Consider the following 27,662-nt stretch of genomic DNA (forward strand, 5'->3'; position numbering starts at 1 on the left):
TCTACAATCATTTCGACAATTTAATGAAAATTCTGGCAATAGTAATGCGCGTATGCGCATGTATGTTTCGAAATTCTATACATTTTGTAATATTATATCATGTATTATATTATAGTATAATAAAGGAGTTCACACACAGATCTCAATTTCAATGATATAATCTTTGCTGAATTTGAAATCAACTGTGGAAAATTATATTGCAATTTTTCATTATCAAGTATTAATTTTATATTTGTAATATTAATTTGCCTTTCTCTTTTACGCGATGTTAATCGATAAAACATAAAAGCTGCTGCAATTTTTAAATAATACTTATTTGTCCATCGTGTACCAACGTGGGTATTATTTTATATCGTTCCGTATCTTTTTACCACAGAATTATTTAATTATCTTCCTGAATTTTTTTGTAATATAAATACGTACTGATAGAGTTAAAATGTCGTGGTTAGTTTGCAGCGCACGTAGACGCTTTAAGACATTTTCAGAGACTAAGCTGCAGTCATTAATTGTATTAACATTTTACGAATATAAATTAGTTTGCAAAGCATCACCGTTTTCCGAATAATCTAGCTAAAGTTTCAAATGACTGGCTTAAAAAATATCAAATATTATTCCTCATTTTGTATCGTGAAACATATTCAATATTACTGCTTTATTTTATTTAATTTTTTAGATATTTGATAAATATTTATTTATAGATATTATATAAGATTCCTTACTTGTAAAATATATTATCTTGTAAAATTTACTAATAAAAATAACGAAATGCTAATTTTCAAATAAAATACCGATGAAAATTTAGAAACTTTCGCAAACACTAAATTCTAAAAACGCAAATTAGTAACAATATTTTAATATCAGATTTAATTATTAAGAAATCGTGCGTTGGAATTTAGTAGAGAGATATAACAACTTTAACATTCTTCCTAAGAGGAAAGCTGGATATAAGTTTCATAACTGTTGTCTTGTTCATGAAATTTGCAATCAGCTTTCTCTTAGGGGAACACTGTTCGCCAATTCTGAATTCCATATACATCCAGTGATAAAAAGAGAAGGCTATTCAACTCCCATTTTTTTCCTTCACTCTCAATCCTAATCTATGGGGTTCGCTTTTTGCGTGATCTCGTTTCATAAAGAAGTTTGTTACTTTTTCGGTTGTTCGTATTTTCGAGAGTAATTTCGTCAAGAAGAAAAAAACAAAAAGAATTGGAGAGGGATTATCGAGAGGGAACGTGACGTCGTAAATCGGTCTTCCCGTGACAACTACCGGAGTAGTCATCTTCCATCTACCTTTCGATTTTATGCGATAAAATAGCGATTGAGATTCCTCGAATCCGTGCCGCGACGGTAATCGAAATTACTCGAATTCCCATTTCACGTGTTTAAAACGCGAACGTGCAATTAAATCTCCAGGGAAACTCCGCCGCGAGAATATTTCATCCTCCTGTCGCTCTAGTCTTCGTAACGCTGAAACTGTTCGGTTGAAGAAAAAAAGTGCAAATTCCTGAAAGAAAGAATTCGCGATTGAATGGGGGTTCGATTAAGCTTTCTCATTTGTCTCGACCTTCCAGTAAAATGTTGCAGGCGATAATGTCTCGCAGTGTTTCGTTCTGCGGGTGCCGGCGTATATATCCTCCAGATACGTAATTGTCATTACAAGAAGGATGGCCGCGTTATTTCATGCTTGATTTTTACAGCCTTGTCTGTGTTGGAACGCTGTTTCTCAGCTATAACTGTCTCGAGCATTTCTGGACTTGCAATGTAATGGATGTAAACTCATAAAAGTTTTCCTCTAACTCATAAAACGCATTTATGTGTTTGCGTTCTCTCGATAAGAATATAGGAAACTATTCTAATATTGTGTGATACGAGGAAAAAAAATATATTTTTATATGAGCAAAGTTTGTTATAGAGCACATTACATATTAAAGATATCTCATATATTGTAACGCGAGTAAAAAACGCGATTTACATTTTAATAGAAATATTTTAACATCGTCTCATAATAAATTATTTTAAAGCGATAAATAGCAGTTAATAAATGCACTAAGTTGTCATAAAATTTTAACAAATTATGATTTGAGTTGTTATGTAAATATAATATTTTTATTCCAAATTATGAACCGGGAAAGATGACAGATCAAAAGCTTGTTTTTATATCCGCAAATATTCGAGAGATATCTGTAATATGCATTCTATAAAGTTCTAAAGTTTCATAACAAGAAGAAAATCGACTCTCACGTCACATCATAGGAATGCCAAAATGTGACACATATATTTTAGGTTTATGAATATCGCAACGGAAATTATATAGTATGCACAGGAATATTAGGCAACGTTCTACGAAACTATGCTAACTAAGACCGGATTAGCTATGCAAATCACTGAACTACACGAGAGTTTCCACTCTTCGCCATATATAATTATCGTGCAGAGAAACGTATGCTTGACGAATATAGACCGCCTATTTTAATTTTAATGAAATATAAATTATACATAGATATTTTCCCCCTCTAACAGATGTAGATTACGTTGTTATTACATATGCGTAATCTGGTTACGTAGCTCTTACTTAATAAATCGCATCTTTTACGTGATAAATTAAAGACTGTACGTTGCGTTTTACGAGCAGCTCTTTCAATATTGAAAATATATATTTACTTCGTAAGAAAACTTTGAGAAAAAGTTTTTTAATCAAAAAGATTGAAATATTTTTATAAAAGTTACTAAACTAACGATATACTTCAGTTATTGTAAACACGTTATTTGCACAAACTTAACACACAATATTATGATTATCTCTTTGCAATCATCTTGTGCCTCCTTTTTATCTTAATACAATTTTATCTGTCTACTCTACCTATATCTTGCTTTATCTACACTTGCGAGCCATGTAATAGCACAAAGTTGTAACAAGAAGAACACTTCGATGCTTGGAACATTGTTAGATCTTCCGGGTTTCCGTTTCTCTTCGCTCTCGTTGCCATCATTTTACGTTCGACTTTTATCGAACTATTTCTGTTTTCAATGCACGGTTTAATAACTTGACGGTTCAGCTGCACAAATGACCGCTACTCTTACAAATTAAAATTAAAGAAATTATTGCGTAGATTTCACTTATCTTAAAATTATATTGTAATCAAGAAAAGTTGAAATTAAAAATTGATAATATATAAAATATCATATAAAAAATAATAATATATAAGAAATAATAATGGCATGCAACATGCGACTTGACGATATTTTTACGAGTACTTTTATCCCGACGGAATAGATCGAAATTTCCTTTTCTCTGTAGAAATACTACCTCAGAATATAGGTCGTATCTCAAAAGGCGCGAATTGTAAATGACATTCATCTCAAAAATCGCTTCATCCGGAATTTGCGTGACTCGCAAAATCACACAGGAGCTTCGTAACGGAATTCCGCTGTTCCGATCCTGTGACTTTTATCCTGTATCCGGTTACTTTTGCATCTAGCCCGTCGACTTCTGCATCTTCGGGCTACATTTTTCAACGGCATACACCAAATGCGAAACAAGATTGTCGGTATTTGTTTCGTCGATGGGAGACGTCTATATGGAAGCATCATTGCTTGTACCCACGCTTTTCATAGAACGAGATGATAAAAAGCAATATCGCGTGCAAAAGATATAGTCAAATCGCCCGAACACGAAGGAGCTTTATCCTGCGGTGGACAAGATACTTTCTTAAAAACGAAGGGTTTATCTTCAATGGTTCGACGATTCAATTAGTTTTTCTTTACAAGAAATATGCTAAGGCAAAAGAACCAAGCAATAGAAAACAAACTATTTGGCAAATACCGCATGAATTTTAATTAAACAAAATTTACAGTTCTAAACATTTCTTGGTCAAATAAATAAAAGTTTAAAATATTAAATAATTTTTATCAACAAAAAGTTTAAGAATGTTTAATAAATATATATTTAATTTATTTTCAAACATCAAATTTTCAAACAAGTTAATACCTCAAAAATATAATGTCCAAGGCATTACTCATTTTTTAAGTTGTTTTTTATAATTTTATCATTAATGTTAGATGCAAAACTATTCTTACACATTTATAAAACTCTTTACGTACAAATAGATTAGGAGACTTCTTAATATCGAAAGAAATTAAATGCGACAGCAGCTGGCAGCATCAATTTTTTTTATATGTACTAATAGTGTTAAAGTTTCTGAAAAAATCTAGTTTTTGTTTCAATTTTTCCATAGATTTTTCCGCGTATTATTTTCTTTATGGATAAAAGTATACGTGAAAAGTTTCACGAACACAAATAAATTTTTCCAATGATTTTTTTGTATAATCTTTGAAGAAAATCGGCGGGAAAAAAAAAAACCAATTTTTTCTCAAAACTTGAAAACTATACTACGTACACAAACGATAATAATAATCACTTACGCACGGCAAGTCCACAAACTGCCGCGTCGAACCGCACGCGCGCCATTATTAATTATCTCACGTTGCACTCCATCGGCAGCTAATCAATCGGGGTCAGTGACTAATCGGCGCGAGTACAACTGTTGAGGTAACCAAACCGTTCGAGCTTACTGCATACTATACTATGTGAATAATATCAAAACAAGGATTGTCATCCTACCACGAAACCTTTTAAGAAATCTTGAAAAACCTTTTCTTCTATTTTTCTAGTCATATTTATTTCTGTTCTATTTTTTTTTACTATAACTATTAGATCAACTTATAAATTCGATTTTTCTGTTTAATGCAATGTATACTTTTCGTGAATTTCAATAACGTTCCATGTACATAAAAAAGTTAGATAAATAGACAATAAATTATTATTGTAAGCATAATATATAGATGGATGCAATATAATAAAAAAGCATAAAATGTGAATTAAAATAATAAAAATAATTTTATAATTGTATTAATATCTAATAAAAATTAACTATTTCCATATTTAGAAAAGTAAGTAAAACGAAAAACGCAGGTGAAACGTAATTTAAAATGTCAATGAGGGAGCAAAGAGATACTTTTAATTATATACTGAAACGTTATTGACAAGAACTGTCACGGTCTTTTTTTAATTCTTCAACTTTATTTTGTAACCGGAATAATCTTTTCCAAAAAAATACGATCAAAAATAACGCGCAACGACCTGTTACGGCCACATTAGTGGGATTGATCCTGTCTTTTTCATTTCCGCTCTATCGAAAGAAGGAAGAACTGCAGATCCAAAGTGAGAGGCACCCCGAACCACGAATACTTCGAAGCTCCTAAATCGCTTCGGAAAAGTCACGCAAACTCGCAAAGAAAGTTCGGAAAATGTTCTCGAAAACTACGGGAAGAGTATTAGCGGGAGCGTAGCGCCGTCACACCCGGTGTCCGGCTAAAAATTGCCCTCTCTCTCTCTGATGATGAAAGAACTACCATCCGCGCATAATTTCGAAAGCATACTATTATGATAAATTAGTAAAATAAAATATAGTCTATTAAAGAGTTAGTTAAAATTTATTTAAAAAGTTGTCACTTTAGGACTTTTCCGTAGAAAGCTTATTGTGGACTTTTAACGTCTTATTAGTGGATTATTTTTTTTCTGTACGAAAGTTATAAGAATTCTGTGGATATTTCGACATTGTGATAAAAATCAAGGAAATCAAACAAATGATGAAAGATATTGAAAGTAATTTATCGAATTTGCTTGTGCAGCAGTACGCCAGCAATGTAACAAAGGTGCACTTTGTACACTTCAGAAGCAAAAAACAGAACTTGTGTTCGCGAAATAACATTCCTAAATTTCTCGGACGAGAATTAAATTGAAATGCTGTAGTGTTTACTTGAAATATACGATGTAGACTAAAATATTTACGCGAAAAACGAAGGTCGGCATTTGCTATTTGAAAAATCGATAGTGTCAACATCGTCCTAGAGAGAACGCAGTGATTTGAACGTGATTTTTAGATATGTGTGTCAACCATGTTCTTTTCTGTGAATGCGTGTGAAATGCAGGATTTGCTTTAAAGATTCCCCAGCCAATTCATTTGTTAATCTGTGATTGAAAAAGGAGCTTTCCAAATCTATGAAATAGCTGCGAAAGCTGTTGATCAGTATTTACTTTACAATATGCTTTATACAGTGCATCTCTAGTTTTTATTATCTAGTCTTAAGTAAAATACGAGTAAGATATGCGTTTCTTTTTAGTTATAATTTTGATAACTGCCAGTGGAATTTCTTGCAATGTAACTTTCTTTTATATAGCTTTGCATAAAATTCATTTAATTACAGGAATGGAACGACGTAAACATGAGATGGAACGTCGAGGAGTATGGAGGTGTACGAGATCTCAGAATACCGCCACATCGGCTGTGGAAACCCGACGTTCTTATGTACAACAGGTAATATAAAATTGCACTACATTATATTTATTAAAATTTCCTTCGTACATGTTAGCATTTTTTTCACGTCACGTATAGCAAACGTAGTGTCAAAGTGAAGAATGACGTACGTACAAAATAAAAAATGAAAGGTGTTTCCTTAGATCTCTGAACTATCTCCCAGCTATACATTACAGTTCTAAAACGGCATTTAACCCATAAAAATACAGGTTGAGTTCAATTATCGTCCATTTAACATTGCGATATTTCGAAACCAATCCAAAAAAAATATGTTCTCTCTGAACGGATGGCAAAGCAATGAAACGTTACGATAAATTTGCACAACATTTATCTTGCATATAGAACTTTACCAAATGCAATTTGAAACGAGGATATCTCATTCAACTTTTTTAATTGATGAAGTCATGGGAACGTAAACATGTCAAATATTCAACGTAATTATCATTTTTCAAAATAGCACGTACCAAAATTTTTAATAATAAAATTAAAAAATTTATTTAAACAAATTCCTATTTTAGAATTATTCAGCGATGCAATGCAAGCGCAACAGTTATCACAAACAAAAATTTGGCAAAAAAAAAAACAAAAAAATTAGAGTAAAGAAAACATTGTAAATTTATAGATGCTTCTATTTTCTTAATTTGTTCGGTAATTATTGTAATTAAGTATACAAGATTATAAGTAAAATAATAAAATAATAAATAAAAAAATCAAGTAACAATAAAATTTCAAATTAAAATAGTTTCGTATTTAAACGCAATTTGATATTGTACGTAAAAGAGATTATAGTAATATTCGATAATATTTTATCGATATCATCTGTGAATATATTAAAATACCACCGATCTCATAATGGCAACCGTAACGACGTGCTTCATGCATTTTTCACGGAGTTCTCTACTTTTAATAAAGCATATTGTCGGCGTGGGCCATTGCGTTGAAATTCCATGTACATGCTTACATGCTGCTAATATGCCGAAATCGCACGTATCGATTATGCAAGCGTGTTTCACATAGTTGCCCTTGCTCGGTTGTAACCACATAATATAATGCTAAACTCCGGGATTGGGGCGCGGAGCTGTAATGTATGAACGACCGCGATGCATTATTAGTTAATCAATTAATTAATTGTAATTTGTTTAAAAATTTAGGCTCTTAACTTACCGCGACACGTAGGCTAAAATAATGTAACCGTTGCAGGATATTTTCTAATAGACGATGATCGGAGGATTATTTATTATTTTATCTTTAAGATAAATTATTTATTTAATAATGATATTATTAAATAATCGCGTAATACAGAATAAGTGCTCGAAAAATGCTACTTTTAAAGTGAAAATATTTCTAATTATAAATATGTTATTGGACCGATAGTGTAACAACACAATGATAATAAGAAAGCCTTCTTCGGTCGCAGCTAGATCTTAGTGCTTATATTTATTCGTGTGATTTTATATATATCTCCGAATTCAACCAGAAAATATTTCTGTTTCAAGTTTCCGATAGACAGGTTATCGCAATCTCATATTTATTTTTCAATCAACGTATCAAAACATAGCAACACACTTGGTTAATTAATTAACCATGAAATTAATTAGCCATGAAAGGTTGATCACACGTAGCAGTGTTATCATCGCCGTGCCGTTTTTCATTATTTTGTATGCAATCTGCTCGTGAGGATGGCATGCATACAGTGTGCGTGCATGCGTGAGAAACTTTATAAACGCACCGCGCAACACGTCCATCACATAGTTGCGTTTATGTACTGCGCCAACGTCAACGTGCGACCATATTATGTACCGCAGGTCATCGGGTCAGTTACAAAGACGGTTTACGCTCGAAGTGAGTTGCAAATTGATCGATAAAACGTCGTTGAATTATTTTAGAGCAAGCCTCGCAATGCGAATTTGCTCGCGCCGTGAATTATTTACACACCGGGTGAAGAGAATTTCCGCTATTTAATTTTCGCTCTTTGCGCTCACTGACAGATAAAGCAAACTTTCATTAAAAAAAAACTTTGCTGAATAAAAAGAGAATGTAAAAAGTACGAAATATAATCATTTTACTATTGATATACACTTCACTGTGTTCAGAATTTTGTACGTTTAAATTGCAGCTCGACATTGTACACATTCCTTGTTCGTTAAGCTCTTTGATTGTCACGCTTCGAGCGGAGGAGAGAAAGGGAGTTATTAATGCAAACAGTTTATGCAGAATATCACGGAAATTACACTTCCTTTTTCAATTACGCAAAATTTTTTCAAAGAATTCATAATTGTAGACAGCACTGCTCCACTAAAAAGTCTCTTTTTAAAACCGAATAGAATTATTTTTCATGTAATTTTATTATAATTTGTATTGTACAGTACTGCTGTTTCAGTTAATTATAGCCGCGATCCAACTCGTGTGAAAATTTGTTTAAAACAAAAAGTTGAAAGTAAAAAGTTTCGTTATTTATTTGCATTAACCTAATTCGCCAAAACCATGCAAGTTTGACGTGAGATACGCCACGATGCACCTTCGGTTACAACAGACGTCGTGTATATGAACTCTTTTTATATACTCGCCGCAAGAGTGTGTTTTGTCGGGCATGCACCCGGTCATAATCGCTCTCCATCGCGTAGACGATGCCTTTATGCATGCATCCAACGTTATTATGTGGTACGGACCACGTAATATATAACGCAGCCAGGAAAAGGGGGTTTCGCGGGGGGGTCAGTAGCAAAGATGGTGCACACCTAAGGACTGATCGATCACTTAACTGCTTTGTCGCTTCGTCACGGCGCAATTCTCCCGTGCTCCACTTTTCATCCAGGTCCATGCAGGTCTCCACGTGCACGTCGCACGAGACGATTTTATCGCGCATATTCTGCACATAGGGTGTTCCAGGCCAATCGACGTTTTTCTTACTTTCATCTAAAGTATCTGGTATTTGCGATTCTGAAGGAGCGCGCAATTATTGGCCCGGGATAATGTACATTTTTATGAGCTGCCTGAAAGAGTGGAACCCAACAATGGCTGAAAAGCGGAAGCGACGGAAGCGAGAGAGACGTCGTGAAATACATTCGCGCAAAATTTTTCATGACGCAACGTGATATCGACGTCGCTTATCGTTCTAGTCGAAAAGCGAATCACATTTACAAGATGTAATAAAATAGTTAACAACTCGGAGTAACAGCGTGTCGTGAAAAGACGCGCTGTTGTATTACCATACGGTGTTTCGCACGAAGTAAACTCGTCGTTGTATTTCGAGCATGACTGAGACGTTGCTAATTAGCAAATAGTCTTTACTGGCAGCGTCGTATTTCGAGTGTCTAAAAGTACGAAGGCAATTCCAAAGAATGATTTACGCCAAGGTTCTAATTGAATGCTAAGTCGAGCGCGTTCGATATATTTCTCGCCTTTTCTTATTAACTTACAGTCACATATCGCTAACTGTATTGCCATGGATTTATCGTCCGATATATATTCGCGATATCACAACAACTGACATGTCCCGTTATTTCGAATAATTCATCCGGGATAATTATCACGAATGCATCACGTAAATTCGTTTTAAACTAGCGGGAGATAGGTGCAATGTGCAATGGGTAAAGTGGAACGCCGGGCCAACTGGGTCACGTGCATTAAAAACAAAGCTACCGCCGCCATTTAAAGAGAATCAGGGAAAGTATCTCCGTCCGACGGTAATACATTGTCGGAAAACGCTTGCGGCCACGCCATTGTCTTTAAGTAGGTAATGCATCGGGTGTCCGCCGCCGTCGTCGTATTTGTCGAATTAAAACTTCGCCTTGCGATGCATTAGTAGAAACGGATGGCCGACGAACTTGTCGGCGAAGTGAAACGTTTAATGGACCAATCTTTGCGCGGTTGCCGAGCAAGAACTTTGGTTCGTTGATTTGCGACTTTGATTGCCCGATTTTCGTTTTTGTCGAATTAATCGCACAAAGTAAGACGAATTCAACGAGAAAGGTGTCTGTAAGCTTCTCAATAGTTGTCATATTAAACGAATTCGTGCACCTTTGAAATTTAGAGCTGATCGTAATTATATTATCGCGATCGTGATGATGTTGCAGAAAATTTAATGCGCTACTCTAAATTACTAAATCCGCCTGTTTTTTACTATGTATACATAACTCGAGTTATTCCAAAACTGTGTAGCTTTCATGATTCCTGCTTTCATGATTCCTGCTAGACTAACGCAAAAAAAAAAAAAACAAAGAAGCCCAACTCTCGTATTTAAACGTCCTTAATACTTATGAACATTCCGAGTACAATATTAAATATTAATATAGTATTTTTCAACGTTCTGCGAGTCACCCAGTATATCCCACAAGTGGTGTATCAAAAACTGTCTGCATTCACATTTTTCCGCATTCAGCTCACGCTCTGCGCTTCGATTATTCATTCGAGCGCTTCTGCGCCATTTCGTTCTCCCGATCTCACGATTCTGTTTGGCTTGTTAGCGATGACCCCGGCCAATCCCGCGTGTGTGTCACATGTTAACCTTCAATTAAATATCGTTCATGAAAGAATTAACAATAATTGTTATAAGCTCAAAATTTTAGTTTATTTAATAAGTTTATTCGAAACGAATTTGATGTAGTCTATTATTGATGAACTCATTGTACAATAATGTGGAAATTTACAAGATTTAAATTACTTCGTGACAATTAAATATCAAATTGATTAAAATGTGATATTATTTAACAAATATACTTTTTTTTTAAAGAACAATGTATTATTCATTTTATCGGAAAAAATTTACTATTCAAAACCATGAAATAAAAATGATTGATTTTTCGCGTAAGGCTCCTTTTCACGTTGGCGAAAAAATATTTGTATAGTAGCTCGAATTTTTATGCGACATGTTATTCGTCGACCGAATCAATAAAACAGGAAAAATGTGTTTGCAATAACAGCTTGTGATGCACCTGCCATTTTCCGAAATCTCATGGATCGTGCCAAGGAGGAAGGTAGACCGTTATTCGATATTACGCTTCTTACTCGTCCGTCAATCCGTCAACTTGGCCATTTTTCACGAACTACTCGTCAACGGTGAGCGATAGGGGCGAAAATTCATTTTGCGGCGAATGGCCCAAGCGTGCGTGCGAACAAGCGAGGGTGCGCCTGGCTGATGGTTTCTTTTTTTCTCGGAAAATTGCCGCGAATGGCGAAAATAACGAACAAGTGAATTCCCAACAAACAGGTAAAGTTTTATGTAGAAAAATATAACGGATTGCTCCATCGCATATCAATAGTGATAAATGCGCGCGTTTATTCTCCGAGAATGTCTGTCGAGATGTCAAAAATGAATTCATCCAATGACATTTCGCACTGCCGATTTGTTGCTATACTTAGAATTTATTATCGTAAAAATTACGAAGATATCTATACACGTAATATATGTAATAAAAGTATAAATTATAATATTTTACAAATAATAAGAGAGAGTTAGATTTGTGACAAAAATTTTTTTAATATTTTAAAAATCTTGATAAAATGAAAGATAAATACTTCACCCTACATAGACAATTCATAAAAAATAAAGTCTATATAAAATAATTGTAAATAAGTCAGGCTATAAATGAAAAAAAACAACCAATTACACATGAATGTATACTAGCGCAATGGACAAAACGTGATAAAAAAATTGGATAAGATGGGATAATAACTTGCAAGTGTGGTTAATGGAGCTGTATTACAATGCCGCGATAATCCGTACACTCAAGAAAATATACACGGTACAGTAAATTACAAGAAATTGTATGGCGATAAGTTAATTCCGCGGATAAACGCGAATTCCACTGGCGCGTAAACGCGAATGAAAGTGTATTGGTTTATATACGTCGCGCAAAGTCGAGCTGCGCTCGAAACAAACGCTTGAAAATCGAGTTTCTCTTACAAACAATATTTTGCAAGTCGGCATTTTTAAATAAACGCGGTGCTTCCAGCATAACGCTGGCGATACAAGAGAATTTCCGCTGTAACGCGCGGTTAGCTCCAAAAAGCTGCCATGTCAGTGTGAATATTTCACACTTTCCCCAACAAAAATATTAACTTTCTCCTGCAGCCCAGATTTCAGGACCGCTATGTACTCTGAGTATTTACATAAATAGAGTAAAAGTTAATAAATTAAATCAAAAATTGATAACGCACGACAAAATCATAGACTTGCAGAAATTTATTAAATTTAAATCTCAAAATCAAAACTCTAAATTTTTCTAGCAATCATGGTTACAATGAGAGATATGTTTTCAAAAGTTTTAGATTTATTGTGGATTTAAATATGCCACAGTAATTACAAAATCAGTGAAATCTTTTCGTCCAACATATTATTTTTATATAGATAGTGTATTTGCATGCGTGACGCTAGCGCGAACTAGATGCATTTGCAAAAGATGAACCACAATTTGTCACATGTACGACGATTGACGTCATTCGAATAATTTTATTGGCAGATACTCGTGGGACAGTGCTTTGCTCGCGATGATGCATCGCCGTTTTATTCAAAAATTAATCGCGATCCGCACGAAAGATACATCCCATCTAACGTTCCACACGAATGCAACCGCGTACTTTATGTTCTCGCGTGGGATCAAAGGAAGAGCGAATAGTTTAGTAGACACATTACTTCCCATGCGATCGTCGTGAATTAATGTTTCAGGCAAATGCATACACGCTACCGCGTTTCCATACCATGTCGATGACTTCGGGGCATGCAAACTTGCGAAGAGAGTCCGTGTATCCCGCAAGTTCAAGTGCAAATGCAAACCGCTATCTGTGTTATACGCGAGGAAACGCAACGCTTCCGGCAACATTCCTATTAAAGGAAAATTGCGTGATAATGATACGGTATATTACGAGTGGATTGAAAGTATTCTCAGTATTTCAGTAAAAGTATTATCACTACTTTAGAAAGGACTGATAATATGCTGGTGAAAAAATCGAAAACTCGTAAAGTCAGATAATATGCATTAAAAAATTATTAATGAATATACATAAAAATCCTCTCATTTTATATCAAACATTTACATCAAAATCTCAATATTCTTCCGTAAACTAATAAAAGACTAAAACTAATTGAGTTTTAAATAGCAAAATTATTTCTTTAATTTGTTAATTTTTTGCATCATTTATTATTAAATTGACTTTCAATTTAACTACATAGTATTACTATTTCTTGTTCAACTTAGAACTGTGTTTTAAGAGACCGATTTATCCGACGCGCAGTTTCGTGAATTTAAAAGGGTATATAAAATCATATAATAAATATCAGCACTAAAAGATGTAGCTCTGATCAATAATAAAAAAATGAAATATTTTAACATTCCACTACAATCACCAAAGTACGAAATTAAACTACTAAAGATACAGTATTGTATACTTTAGTGATTGTAGTGCTTTATCAAAATATTTTATTTTATTTTGTCATCACACACACACACACACACACACAATATTTTTTATTATTACGCATCATATATCATTCATCCAATCAAAATTCCGCATACCTGCTCTATATTAAATAATACATATATTTGTGATCTCGCGTGATTTGTGATTTCATTTATTTTTATAAAATCTTTACTCGCGAGTAAAATAATTTTATTACTTTATCTCATCCATTAATTATTTTTAAAATCTTTTCTTCTTAGATAAATATTCGGAGATTTATAGTCTTATATAATAACATTCTTTTAGGAGAGATGAGAATCTCTCAAACTTTTAAAGAATTTTAATCCCCAATTTCACAAACATATTATAAAAAATACTTTTTTATATAAATCTTTAATCAGTTCTACAATACCTGATTTAGCAAATATTATCAAAGTACGCGACTCTTTTACACAAATTAATCTAAATGTAAATGCGTTTAAAGAACGTGCTGCTACCGTTCAGATTTTCTTACAATTTTTGAGGGTATAACAGCGGATACAGCAGTGAATCCTTTTAAATACAATTCCGTTACGTAGTAAATCAGAGTGATTCATCGTGCAAGGGAAACCTAATTCATTGGCCACCGATACAATCAATCGACGATTTACGCGCGTGTTTGGCTAAATGATTTTCATTCTACTTTCACACACGTGCATTCCCCATCGACTGGCTTTTATATCAATGAGTATTAACGGAAATTGGAAACTTAGCAAATTTAAATGAAACGAATTGTTGAAGTAATCACGACAACATGATAGGAATTCAAGACTAATATATTAATACATTAATCTTAGAAAGCTTAGAAACACGAATTAAACAAAACATGAATTTTGTCAAATATTCAATTATAAGTTAAAAAAAATTGTAATGTAAAATGTGTCAAAACTCTTTCTATAAATTTTATATATTTTACAAATGTTTCTTAAAACTTTTGCAGTCAACCAGAATAAAAAATACTATGAAAAATTATTTTTACAAAATAAAAATTCTATAAATATTAGTTTTAAGTACATTAGTTCATTTTATCTATTTTTTTAAAGTTTTTACATTTCTTTTTAAATAGAATCAGAAAAAAATTGCAACCATCTTTTTTGAAATTACTGATAAATTTACTTCTTCGACATATGTGTTTTCCATGTTCGTAAATCATGCGCGGTAACTGTAAAGAGTTGAAGTAGTGCAGTAGACTACATTTCAGAAGTAAGAGTCGTTGGAGAGCAATCTGTGGCTGCAGGGTGTCGCCCGCGATAGAACATCTGTTTCTTAGTGCACTTAACGAAATCTCGTGGTCTATGAGTGAGACCAAATTGTCGTACCGACTGACAGAAAAAGCGCCTGCCCCAGAATGTTTGCTCCTCTCAACCCGAAGGTTCCAACACGTCGCAGTATGCGAAGATAAGCAGAATTTCTTTATAGAAATTTTATGATCCTCGCACACCGGCCATCAATCCCTGCCATAGTTGATTATTTTACAGCTAGATCTATCTTCTTTGTAATCCAAAAAAGAAGGGAAATTTGTTTAACAATGCAATTAATTTTAAATAAATTCATATATTAATCAGCAAGTATGATTTTGATAAATTAATGAAATTAATTATTTAAATTCATATGTAAATTAAATTTATTTGTATTTAAATTAAAATTGCATAAAATGTATCATTTTCAAGATCGTAAAAATTTAATTTCTCATTTAATTTCTAATTTCTTTATTTCGATAAACGTAATTATTTTATGTAATATTTAATGTAACGTTTTAGCAGAAAAACTCGCTATTTTTTTGGTACAATAGTACTTGATAGCAAGAGTAGAGTAATGGAATACAAGCCGACGTTTCTCGGATGGGTGTGCATGCGAAAAAGCAATTTTCGACCATTTTCCGGACGGGAATAAGCCGTGATGAGACTGATTCGGATCGCTAGTCGGAGCAGTGGAACAAACGATCCTAAGTATGTTAAGCGCATTTCGTTCGTTTCGATACGATATCGAGATCGCCGATAATCGAATCTCTTTCCGTTTGCGCAATTTTCCGTCTTCCTTTCGATTCGCATCCTCTCAATTAGATGTTAATTATCAGTTTCTTTCCAAGTTCCTTTCCAAAGTTGGAAAGATCACGCAAACAGGGTACGGGTTACAGAAATACTAATTTATATTATATTATGCTACATCACGTTGTACCACATTATTTTCCGTATTTTTATAAATAGAAGAAACTTTATAAACATGATTGTTTAATAGAAGTTTTACTGATCTGTCGTACGCGAAATAAAGAACAAATATAATATTTGTAAAAATTGCGCGATTTCATGAAAATTAGATATTTTGGCTCATTTTTTTTATAAGTAATTACTATGTTTATTACTGAATTCGATCCGTTTCAAATAATAGCATAAATATTGATAAGAGAATTACTTGCAATAATTTTAATAGGCATGTTTAATAACCGATGTGCATACACAAGTTGATCATCGCTTCCTAAGATTCGTTACCGCACAAGTGACCACCGGAATTGATTACTGGGTTACGTGAGATGGTCCGCAAATTTTAGGCCACCGTCATAGATACTGCAACGAGGCGAGAGTATGAAGGATGGCGAGCGCTGGAGAAAGGGAGGACGCTTGTATATGCAAGCGCATATAAAGGAGATATTCAATTAATATGGCATAAATATCGTTTGAAGCGAGGGAATGAGAAATGAGAGAGACAGAGAAATAGATATAGGTCGAAAGACAGAGAAATTGCAGCAGGGCGGGAGAAGTGTGATGCTTCGCGCCGCTTAATGCATGACAAAATGAATTTACACTAGCTGCGAAGGGATAGCAACGGAGGTTGGTATAGTGGGACACTCACATGAAGGGTAGGGGGAGGGGAGAGGTCGCAAAACAGATATACGATGGCAAACGAGATTGGAGGATGGGAAAAGGAGAGAGGGAGGGATGAAGGGAGGTAGATTCAACTGCATAGGCGACTTGGAGCGGCGCCAAAGGCAATATGCATTAGCCATCGCGTATTTTGAAATTCAAGCCAAAGCAGATTAAACTCTACGCTGGTCCTCTGTCCAACCCGTCAACGTTCTTCACCCGCCATTCTTTTCCTCATCAGCCTTGCAACCCCCCCGTTCACCCTATCCTCCGCTCGTGTCGTGTTTGCCGATACATAATGAATGTCGATCCGCCGACATGCCTAAGCTTTTATGGTATCTCGATCGACGAACACGCGCCGGAATGCGGCCGCCAGGTCAGGTTTTGGTTGCGGGTAATGTGCGCGTAAATTCACCAATAGCGTACCTAATCGGCTCAATCGAATTAGGCTTGCATTAGAAATTTGAGAGAAAGGGATGCGACCGCAATTACAGTGATCAAATGACAGAATTATAACAGAGACAACGCGAATATTTTTTTCTAAACCACGTACCTTTTACATAAAATTATTATTATTTTTTTTTAATATTTTTTAAATGCTTTTAAAGTATTTCACAGTTACAAAAACAAAATAACAAAAATAAAAACTAACGCGTAGCAAAAAATTAAGAAATGCTAATAAAATTATAAATAAGAAGCTAATAATATTAAATAGCACACGGAACTTGGTTCATATTTATAGTACAATGTCTTATGTTTCTTCAATTTCAATTGTACGTTGTTTAATAAGCAAGTATGTTTATTCAAGAACACGGTGTTGCAATAAGATCGTCCACAATGGTACACTATGGAGATTTCTGATTAAACCAACGACCATGCCAACGCCTTTCATGATACTTCAATTACCTAACTCCTCGTGTGCGGTTACCGTATAAAGGAAAGGGTCAGATTTCGGTTATTCTACCAGTTTAACGATAATACCCAGATCAATTACCTTAAACGTAATAGTTGCATTCTAAGCAATTAACACAAACCACGCGACTACTAGTTCCTTCTGTAAAGTTGTATAGCTTGATTTGACCAAACAATAGGTAATATCGTTAACATTTATTATCTTTAATTCCCGTAGCTATCATCATTTTAATATCAAAATGTAGATAAATATAAAATTTAAATAATTACGAATTATTTGCAAAATTAAAGAATATAGAATTATTTCAAGTCAAAGAACATTATTAAATCTGCGATGTTAGATTATTATTTCCAATGTTCATGACGTATGTCAACATCATACAGTTTCTTTTATACTTTCAGCAGTCTATATCCGATGAAAAAGATACTACCTTAGCAAACTATGAATAAAAGAAGGATATTCTTAGTAGGTTTGATTTGCTAGTTTACAATGCAGTCTCTATGCAGTAGATTTTCTAATATTTATGATGCATATGAGAACATTAAAGGACGTTAGTCTGAGTGTACATTGTGATAACGTGTATAATGTACAAGTCGACGTAGAGTACGCTAAAATAGGCTATTCTGTAACAAGCAATCAATCATTCATCTACAAAGAGCTTTTCCGATTTAACTGTCATTGGCAGGCTTTTATGGTCAATCTCAATATCACGTGAAACGTGGACGATGCTTATCCATGCCAATTTCAGTCGCGTTTTGATCCTTTGGTTATTGGAACCTGAACCAGGTCAATTATTTGACTTATTAGTAATTACGTATTGGGGTAACAAATCGCGGATTCCAGGACGACGAACAATATATCGGTAACGACGATATATCGTGCCGGTAATCCCGATTCGTAATATGCAATTCTGAATGCAACTGCTCCACTATCATTCTCTGTCCTTTCTTCGCCTATCTCAATTTCTCACAAACTCCCGTATCTATCCCGCGATTCCTCGTTTTACTCGACGAAGATTAAGTGGTTTTCGGGCCTTGCGGGCGTGAACAGTACCGAAGATAGTGCGGATACAATCGAGCAGTGGAAATTCATTTCATATGCAGCGGTCACGATGGATATATGATGTGATAAATTATAGAGTATGAGTGACAGCGCAACAAGGTAGATGCGTCTTGCAAGGATTTTCCTCCATTATTGTTGAGGATTTTAATTTTTGATACTTTGTTTCCGAGACGCATCAATAGACTTAATATACTTTGGCCCATTCGCAACATTTCTCAATTGTTATTTTGATATGTTCAAATATAATCTTTTCACAAATTCGTTACCTCAATATAAAATAAGATTTGACTCACCAATACGATGCGCAGCGGCGGAGTTGTAAACTGCATCACTACGTTGAACTGTAAAATACAAATATAAATTCGAATTATTATGCGCTCAAAGTAATCCATATTCCGATAAAGGCTTATTTTGCCACATTTTGATTTTTTTATTTCCTCGTCTTTTTTTAAAAGAACATCTAAAGAAATAACTTTCAAATTTTTTCACAAAAATTCTTTTAAGTATAACATCTTATCAAATTTTAGATATAAATATAAAAGCCCATTTTTCTCTAACTTTTATTTTAATCTTTCAAGTAAACGACTCAAATAAATGAAAAATTAATTTTTCAAGTAAGTCAATTAATATGTAAAAAGTAAAGTACTCACCCCGTGGTTGCTTCGCCGTTGCTCGATGCCTCCTAGGCCTCTGCCTCCTCTCAGTTTCCTCCGTTGCACTTATACTCACTCGTGGTACTCACTCGCGAAAATTCACTCACAATACTCACTCGCGAAAATTCACTCGCCAAAACTTCATTCGTGATTAATTCGCGCGCGTTTAATAAATAGAAAACGACACTCCGCAGATATTACACCTGTAAGCAATAATATGTGTGTTATATATGTTCCACTACTATTTTGAAAGAACAAACACGAATTAGAGAGAAATTCACCGGGAGCTTGAAATATGCATAACACAATATCGGAAAAAATATGTTTGCCATTCCACGGATTATTCTACGGTGCGCGATAGACTGATCAAATAAATCTTGCAAAATAGATGTATTATTAGTGAGCCGATATTTCATACTTTTTCATTACTCGAGTTACTCGATCTATTGTATTGTATTCTAATAACACGAAAATGACGAGCAAATTACATTGACAAGAAAATCAAAGTACAACAAGATACAATCAAAGTAAAACAATATACACTCAATTCCAAAATAAATAAAAAAATAATTTTTGCCTGTAAAAACATTGTGATACAATACTTTATAATTTCCTTTATTTCTCTCTGCTTTCCTCTCTAAATGAACAAATTGTGCGAAATACTTAATTCTTTAGACATGTGACCATCACATCAGTTTTTAATAATGCGGACTGCCAATCAACGATTGATGCTTTGTAACTTATTCGATACAGTCACCATTTCAATACGCTTACGATTCGGTGTGACAAACGTTTCGAACAATAATGACTCGTACGGACACTATGGAGTGCGCTGTAAATGCCAAGCGTTGCGTGCCAATTGTTACAAAATATTTAACGCATTACAATGTATCATAAAATAAAGGCATACCATATGTTATATTCTTTTCTTTTCACAAAACTAATTTTAATAAAAACATTATTGTCTTATTTAAAATTTATTTTCAGGATTTATTAGCAAAAATTCTCTAAAATAATGATTAATTCTTTTCAGTTAAAAGCATCTTAAAAGCTTAACAGAAATATATTTATTTAAATTCTAATTTAAACATATACATACATACATATATATATATATATATATATATATATATATATATATATATATGTATATGCGTATTAAATGCTTTTCACAAAAAAAACAAATAAAAATGTTATAAAACACAGACATTTCTAAAAAAAACGCACACACATTATTATTATGTTTGAGAAATTATTAAATTATTAAATTATTAAATTGGTTTCATTATTTTAATTAAAATTAAAAATTTATTTTAACAATACGTAAATTGTAAGTATTACTCGAAATTATTTTCCTAAAAATTCAATTATAATTTAGTCAAATTTATGACATGTAAATTAAAATTAAAAAAACAAAATTTTAAAAATTGAAAATAAAGATGTACATTATAATTAAAATATTATAACAAATAAAATTATAGCGTTAAAATAACGTTTTTTTTTTAGAACAAGAATAAGAATAAATTTTAAGTATTTTAGATAAGGTATAACCACTGTCTCTTTTTCTAAATAATTAATATCAATCTTAATTTTTACCTCTGTCTTAAATTGATTTATAGACTTTTTTTTGTTCATTCATCATTATTTTATTTTTTTGTTTTATAATTATGCAATGTTAAAAAATAGATCATAATAAGAAAGTCAGTAGAAATTGATAAATTTTTCGCAAATAGATTAAACATTCTATTCATTGTGAGAATAATTGCGGTTATCATTGTGTTTTTCTCAATGGTGCACATTGTTAACAGAATGCAATTATCTACTTTTGTTGCGAATATAATTGCATAGCTATTAAGATTAAACGGTCTTTAAATACAAAATTTTGTAAAAATTACATGTACATGTATGTATGTACATTTTCGAGATTTTTATGTATTTTATGTTTTTCGACACATGATATAAAGAACAACATTTCTAAGAATTTAGGTTTACCAAATTTTTCAAAACAATGATTAATCCATGAGAAGTTAAAATGTATAATAAATATATTGTATAAACTTAAGAAATATATTTTTGGCTGTGCTGCATTTACTTTCCTCGCAAGCTTAATTTTAATTTAAATTTTTGATATAAAAATCAAATAAATAATAAAAAGTTGATGCATCTATCGATGCCAATAATAGTTGTGAAAAGCCAGAATATTGCCCACACCGCACTATCCAGTACAAAACAGAAATTGGTGGTTGTGGTAATTGCGAGATATTGAAAATAGGTCGTTTCCGATAGTCTAGACAAGAGTTATTCCGTATTAATCTGTCGGGAAATACGATTGCCAATCCACTGGTTTGGCTTTGGTTAAGTTTAATGGCATACAATGAGCCGCGGTCTATCAAGAGAAAATAAACGCTACTCAAACGTATTATTAAATACATTTGTAGATACATATTATAATAACGAGAAATTGTATTTATTTCAAGTTAATAAAATTATAAAAAAATATGTGCTATTGATGTTATCAAGAATTAGCAAAGCAATGTAATGCTTATAATAACATCGAATTTCGGTAATTCCTCTTATCAAAAGTAACGCAATCATATTAATAAATCGTGTATTTTATCCATAATTGACTGCAAGGATAGAATTAAACCTCGTTGAAATATTTACAATTTATAGCTTGCTACTAAAAGCATGCACCTAGATCTTATTAAAGATTAAAATAGCTTTTTCGCGCTTTTTCACGTATCGGTGTATCAGAAAACGTTTTTTTTTCGCTTCCCTCTGTGACCTTTTATCTTTTACCTCTCTTCTCCACTAAAGGGTTGAGCCTCTGGGAAGAAATAAAAGAATAATTCGAACGTATAACCCAGGATTATTTCTCACTCCGAAACGTCGCGAGAGTCACGGGTGTGGAACGATCTTCCCGGGAACATCTTCGCGAACTACCTCAAGGGAAAAGACCCTGCCAAATGCCAGGCAATAACGCGTTTACATCGGCGGAAGTAACGTCGCACGAATGAGTCTCAAATCGACAATGGCTTCGCCGCCGTCGGCGAACGAAACGGCAGTTTAATTCAGAGCGCCCTACCATGCTATGCGACGACAATTGTCGCGCGATTGCGGTTTCTAATTATTATCATTGAGCCGCCGCGACAAAGTAAACTGGGTGAAAATGCGAGGATTAACGAAATGTGGCGGAAGCATAATGAAACGTGCGCGGAATGCGAAATTTTGGATTCTCTCTAGAATTGCTCGTGGCGGCGCTGCAACATTTGTTTGAACGGCCATAAATTACCTCTGTTAATTTTTCGTAATTGATGATCGCATATATATCAGCAGTTAACAATGATAACTGGCAATCGCGGTTCTTGTGTGTGAGCTCGAATTTTAGTATTTATCTTGTAAATCGATGATGGATGATGATTCACAAACTATTCAGTTTCTGACACAACATAAATTTTATACGACTCGTTAATCTTTTAATAATATGCCCGTATATTGACGATCAATGATCTATCAAATTGCAATCGGCTGAGGAAAAAGATGTACGTAATCAAGTTTTTATCTCACGTAACATTCGTAACAATCAAAATTTAATTCAACAGTGATATGTGCCTTTTTTCTGAGATTCCTATAGTTAATTCCACATTATGACGCTTTAATTGGAAAAAAATACTTTTAATTGTAATATAGCTTTATTCTGTTGCTCATCGGATCTCTCCATGCGGAGAGCTGCATTGATTAAAATATCAAAATTAATGAAAAACTCTTATATTTCAACACTATGTGATGTAATAACATCACATAGTGTTGAAATATAAGAACCAACACGATAAATAATGCTAAATAAAATCTTAAATTTCATTAATTAAAACTCACAAATCTTTCTCCACATTGTTTAATGTTTCAAATGTATTATATTAGTCAACTCGCGCACAACAGTCGCAAATTTCTACCGAGATACATGTACGCTTTGACATGCATACAGTGTTACATGCAGAAATGAAAAGATTGATCGCAGGTAGGTGAGCGGAACGAGGATAACGCTTGCATTGCGAAATCAATATGCCCGTGTGTGGTCTTTTACCCCATACGCCATTTATTACGCTCTTGTTTGCCGTATATCGTGAGCGCGCACGTTAAACGAACGCTCGCGCAAAGGAACATGAACGCGAGGTCAATTTTTTTTGCCTCTCAACACTTTTCGCGTGTACAACCTTTGTATTGAAATAAAAATGGTAAAAATGCGTGAAGACGATATGGCAAAAAAAAAAGGAAACTCTTTAACCAATGCGAGTTCAACAACGAATCTTTTTCAATTAGCAATTTTCGTAAGATTTTATTATATGTTGCATAAAATTTTATTATATTATTGTATCAATAACTTTTCTGTTTCTCATTATTTTATATTTTCATACGCTGAGAAAAAAATTGTTAACTTGACAAAAATTTTCAATTTGATTAAATTTCTTCAAGTATTTATGTATTTAAGTTAAATACATAAAGACTTAAATCGAAGAAATTTACTCAAGTTGAAAAATTTAATCAATTTAACAATTTTTTTCTCAGTGTATATAAAAAATAAAAGTAGATAGTCTGACAATATTGGGAATTGCACGTTTACATTACGAACAGTAAGTTGTACACTTGACTAGACAAGGATCGTGACAAAGAGGTAAAAATGAAAAGCAAATGTAAAAAGCAAAATAAATTTACACGCAGTAAAGAAGAGTAGAAACAACAGTAAAAGCAAAACTACATTTACGCGAGTTTGATTGAAAAAAGAAAACATGTAACACAGTTAACAGTATTCAGTTCGCCCCTATATTTCATCGTTTTAAAGATTTTGATCTTTTTTTTGTAGATGTTATAAATGCATATGAAACTTTATCGTAAATGATGCGCTTTCAAATTTCGAGTAAAAACACGTGCGCCCGTTAACTTGCGCAATTCATTTAGGGGCAAAAACAGAGCGGAAGACGAAACATGCTCTGTTATCGATGACGATGGCAGTGGTGGGTGTGGCGCTGGATGCCGCGTAGGGTGCATTCGGGGTGGTTTTGCGGGGATAGTGAGCACGCGGTGGTACACAGAGGGTGGATTCGAAAAGAATGAAATAACGGATTGGGTCGCGGCCAACTGGCCGCGTTCCAACCAATCCTTAGTCGCGCGGATGCGACTGGGAGTGTATTATGTATACCATTCAGTCGCCTTATATTCGCGGAATCGCCCCGATGCATCCCATTCAAAATCAAATATTTCTCTGTACGGTCGTCCCTGCGAGAGAATTTCGAAGCACGAAGAGGATAAAGCGCGCGAAATGAGCGGATCGATCGACCAAATAGAAATCTCGTAACATTTTACAGCGTTTATAGCAAAAACTCGATACTCTCTAATTTTATTAGACAATAGAATACGTACTGGGGAAAAAGCTTTGTTAGTATGTCTACAATTTCAATCAATTATTTTCAGAAAATTGAGCATTTGTTTTCGTAATAATAATTTTTCATTAATCCTATCTATTCTTCACTGATTAATTAAATCAAAGAGTTTTGTTTTTCAAAGGATTTTGGACTCTTTTAACATTTAGAAATACGACTATACAATTGTATGACCTAAAATAATTTTTTTTATTTTTTTATTTTTTGGTATCTATTTGAATTCGAGACAAAATGCATTGTTGCAGTAAAAGATATTAAAGTATCTTCAGAATTTCATAAAACTCTTTGAATTTCAATCTCATCTGTTTTGTTTTGTTTTCTTTTTCGTTTCTATTGTATCCTGCAATTACTAATATTTTAGAGCCTTAGATTCGCATTTATAATTACTTAGATTTTATTTCAAAAGAATTATCGATTGAAATATTCCGAATGAAATATCATATCTTGAAATACGAATAATTCATAAATTCACGGCAATTTGATCCGCGAATAAATTATTTTATCACAAGCAATCGTTCCTGCAGCCAAAATTATAAAACACCTTATATTTTTTAAATACTAGAAGAATTCAAACAGAAATTCAAATGTGAATTGTATCTTTTGTTTCTTTAAAAATGCTTTAAATTTATGTATTATGCTAGTAATCAATTTGAAATAATACAGATAAAAAAATTTCAGATAAATAAAAAAAATGCAAGCCTTTTAATTTTGATCAAAGCTGTAAACATGTAATTAATTCCTAGTAACTAACTGCTAATAAAATCTATATTTTTATTCCCGAAAGTCAATTGTGATAAAAACTAAAAATTTTTATAAATTTACTTTTACGCCTGTCTCATTATCTATATATGTTATAACAGAAACAAGTTCTGCATAAATAATAAATTAATAATTATTACCCACAGCTGCTCCATTATCATTCGCTTTCAAGTCTCCTTTTTCGTTCCTCTCTCTCCCTTTCTGTTCCTGTTTTTTTTTTCATGCGCATCGCTCACTCTAAAAAATTAAATACGATTAATTATGCAACTGATCACCACAATACGATGCATACGCGCTACTTCGTACGTAACTCCCAGATACTGATAGCACGCGACGCGGATTTTAATGCATTATGCCGGCAAACGTACGACGCTGTGAATCCGTAACGTCACGCGAACGACGCAATCTATTCCGAATGAAATATCGTATCTTGAAATACGAGTGATTCACAAATTTACGGCAATTTCACTCACAAATAAAATACTTTACCATGCAATCATTCATATATATTTAATTCCTACTAACTAACCTTCAATGGAATCTATATTTTTGTTCTCGAAAGTCTATATTTGTGACAAAACTATAAAAATTATTTAAATTCAATCACTTTAACACCTGTCGCTTTATCTATTTATATTTTCACAGGCACAAACGACTTGTGCGATAAATAATGAATTAATAAATATTGCTTACAGCATTCCGCGGTCACTCGCTTCTGAGTCTCCTTTTTCTCTTCCTCTCTCACCCTTTCGTTGCTGGTTTTTTCATGATACTCGCGCATCGTTCACTCTAAAAGATTAAATACGATTAATTACGCAACTGATGACCACAATACGACGCACACGCGCTACTTCCTACGGAATTCCCGGACACTGATAGCACGCGACGCGGATTTTAATGCATTATTCCAGTAAACGTACAACACGACGCGACGCGACGCGACGCGACGCGACGCGACGCGACGCGACGCGACGCGACGCGACGCTGTGAATCCGTGACGTCACGCGATCCAACGGCGGATTCGAAAATCGTTTACGGCTTACTTCACGTGACATTCGCCACGGCAGTGTCGTACCTGTTGCTCCCGACTATCCTCTTGTGTACTTTCTGCATTTCGAATAACGATCATGATTTAGGGATGATTATTATCTTGTATTTCAATATGAGAGAATATAAATACGCAAACGAGAGAAGAGTATCCGCAGAACGTACGACATTCATGTTTTCTCAATACGTACCCGATACAGCGATACATTCAGATCGTATGAATTTCGCGAAACACGCATATTGTTAATAAACAGCCAAATACATACATATCACGGCTTTCCGATCCGACGATTACTCCAATTCGCCTTCAACTCGAGAATGACAACGAGCTCGGATTTACAGATTGAAAGAAGATCGAGACGCGAGATGTATGTACTCGATTCCAAGCACGAATAAAGAACAGATCTTCGCTCGTAAATATCGCGAGTCAGTGCTTTATTCCCGACTATTATCTTCATTCCCACTTTAGATGAATAAATCGCGCGAAGCGTCTGGCCTAACCTAACCTTACCGGCCGCCTCGCTTACGAGTCTTTAACAGCGCGCCGGGTTGACGCGATCGACAATCATAACGATGCTCAGTAACTTGCTCCGATAACAGCCGCCGCATCGTCTCGATACGGCACTCCACGAGTCCTCACCGTCGTGGAGGCCGTACGCGCGAATTTAGTGCTACCTGTTCGTAAACAGTGATCGTCTTCCGATACTCGCTGCGACAACAAAGGAGTAATGACTCGCGCGGACGGCACGGCGCGACTCGCGGCGCTGTCTATCCCCACCGCCGACTCGCGCGCAAACAATAACAAAGCGCGGGTCTATATAAACGGTGCGCGAATTACAGCACATGAGCGTGCTAACCGAAATATTATTTCGAACATAATAATGTAATAAATATCATTATGAAATATATATAATGTATTATAGAATAATTACGCGAAGATTTACGCCGCAGTAGGCAGAAAAAATAGAAGAATAATTTGATCGTAACCACTTTGTTGTATTCCTTTATGTTATATTTAGTATTGCGTTGTGATTTCAGTTCTTTATACTGTTAACGAAACTATCGTGAATTGAATCAATTTATCACTATTGAATAGCGTAACGTCGTATTACAGC

General features: G+C 33.9%; 1 protein-coding gene and 1 long non-coding RNA gene across 5 annotated transcripts in view; one reads left to right on the forward strand and one right to left on the reverse strand.

Moving 5' to 3' along the window:
• The window catches only part of LOC113003970, an 82,311-nt gene extending 55,017 nt beyond the window's left edge, over nucleotides 1-27,294 (reverse strand). For 2 of the 4 annotated variants that reach the window (XR_005574165.1, XR_005574162.1), the window contains exons 1-5: nucleotides 27,059-27,294; nucleotides 26,194-26,289; nucleotides 25,641-25,737; nucleotides 19,301-19,506; nucleotides 18,944-18,991 (exon numbers count right to left, since the gene is read on the reverse strand). This is a non-coding gene — a long non-coding RNA (uncharacterized LOC113003970). Of the gene's footprint in view, nucleotides 1-18,943; nucleotides 18,992-19,300; nucleotides 19,507-25,640; nucleotides 25,738-26,193; nucleotides 26,290-26,813 lie in introns of all 4 variants that reach the window. The other 2 variants (XR_005574164.1, XR_005574163.1) reach the window with 2 other exon arrangements.
• Nucleotides 1-27,662, forward strand: part of LOC105194564 (neuronal acetylcholine receptor subunit alpha-7) — a 197,586-nt gene that overhangs the window by 141,387 nt on the left and 28,537 nt on the right. The window contains 1 exon segment of the mRNA XM_011159543.3: nucleotides 6,268-6,377. Coding sequence (XP_011157845.2) covers nucleotides 6,268-6,377 — 110 coding nt within the window.

Source organism: Solenopsis invicta, chromosome 2, assembly GCF_016802725.1.
Source record: "Solenopsis invicta isolate M01_SB chromosome 2, UNIL_Sinv_3.0, whole genome shotgun sequence".
In the NCBI taxonomy this organism is placed as follows: Eukaryota; Metazoa; Arthropoda; class Insecta; order Hymenoptera; family Formicidae; genus Solenopsis; species Solenopsis invicta.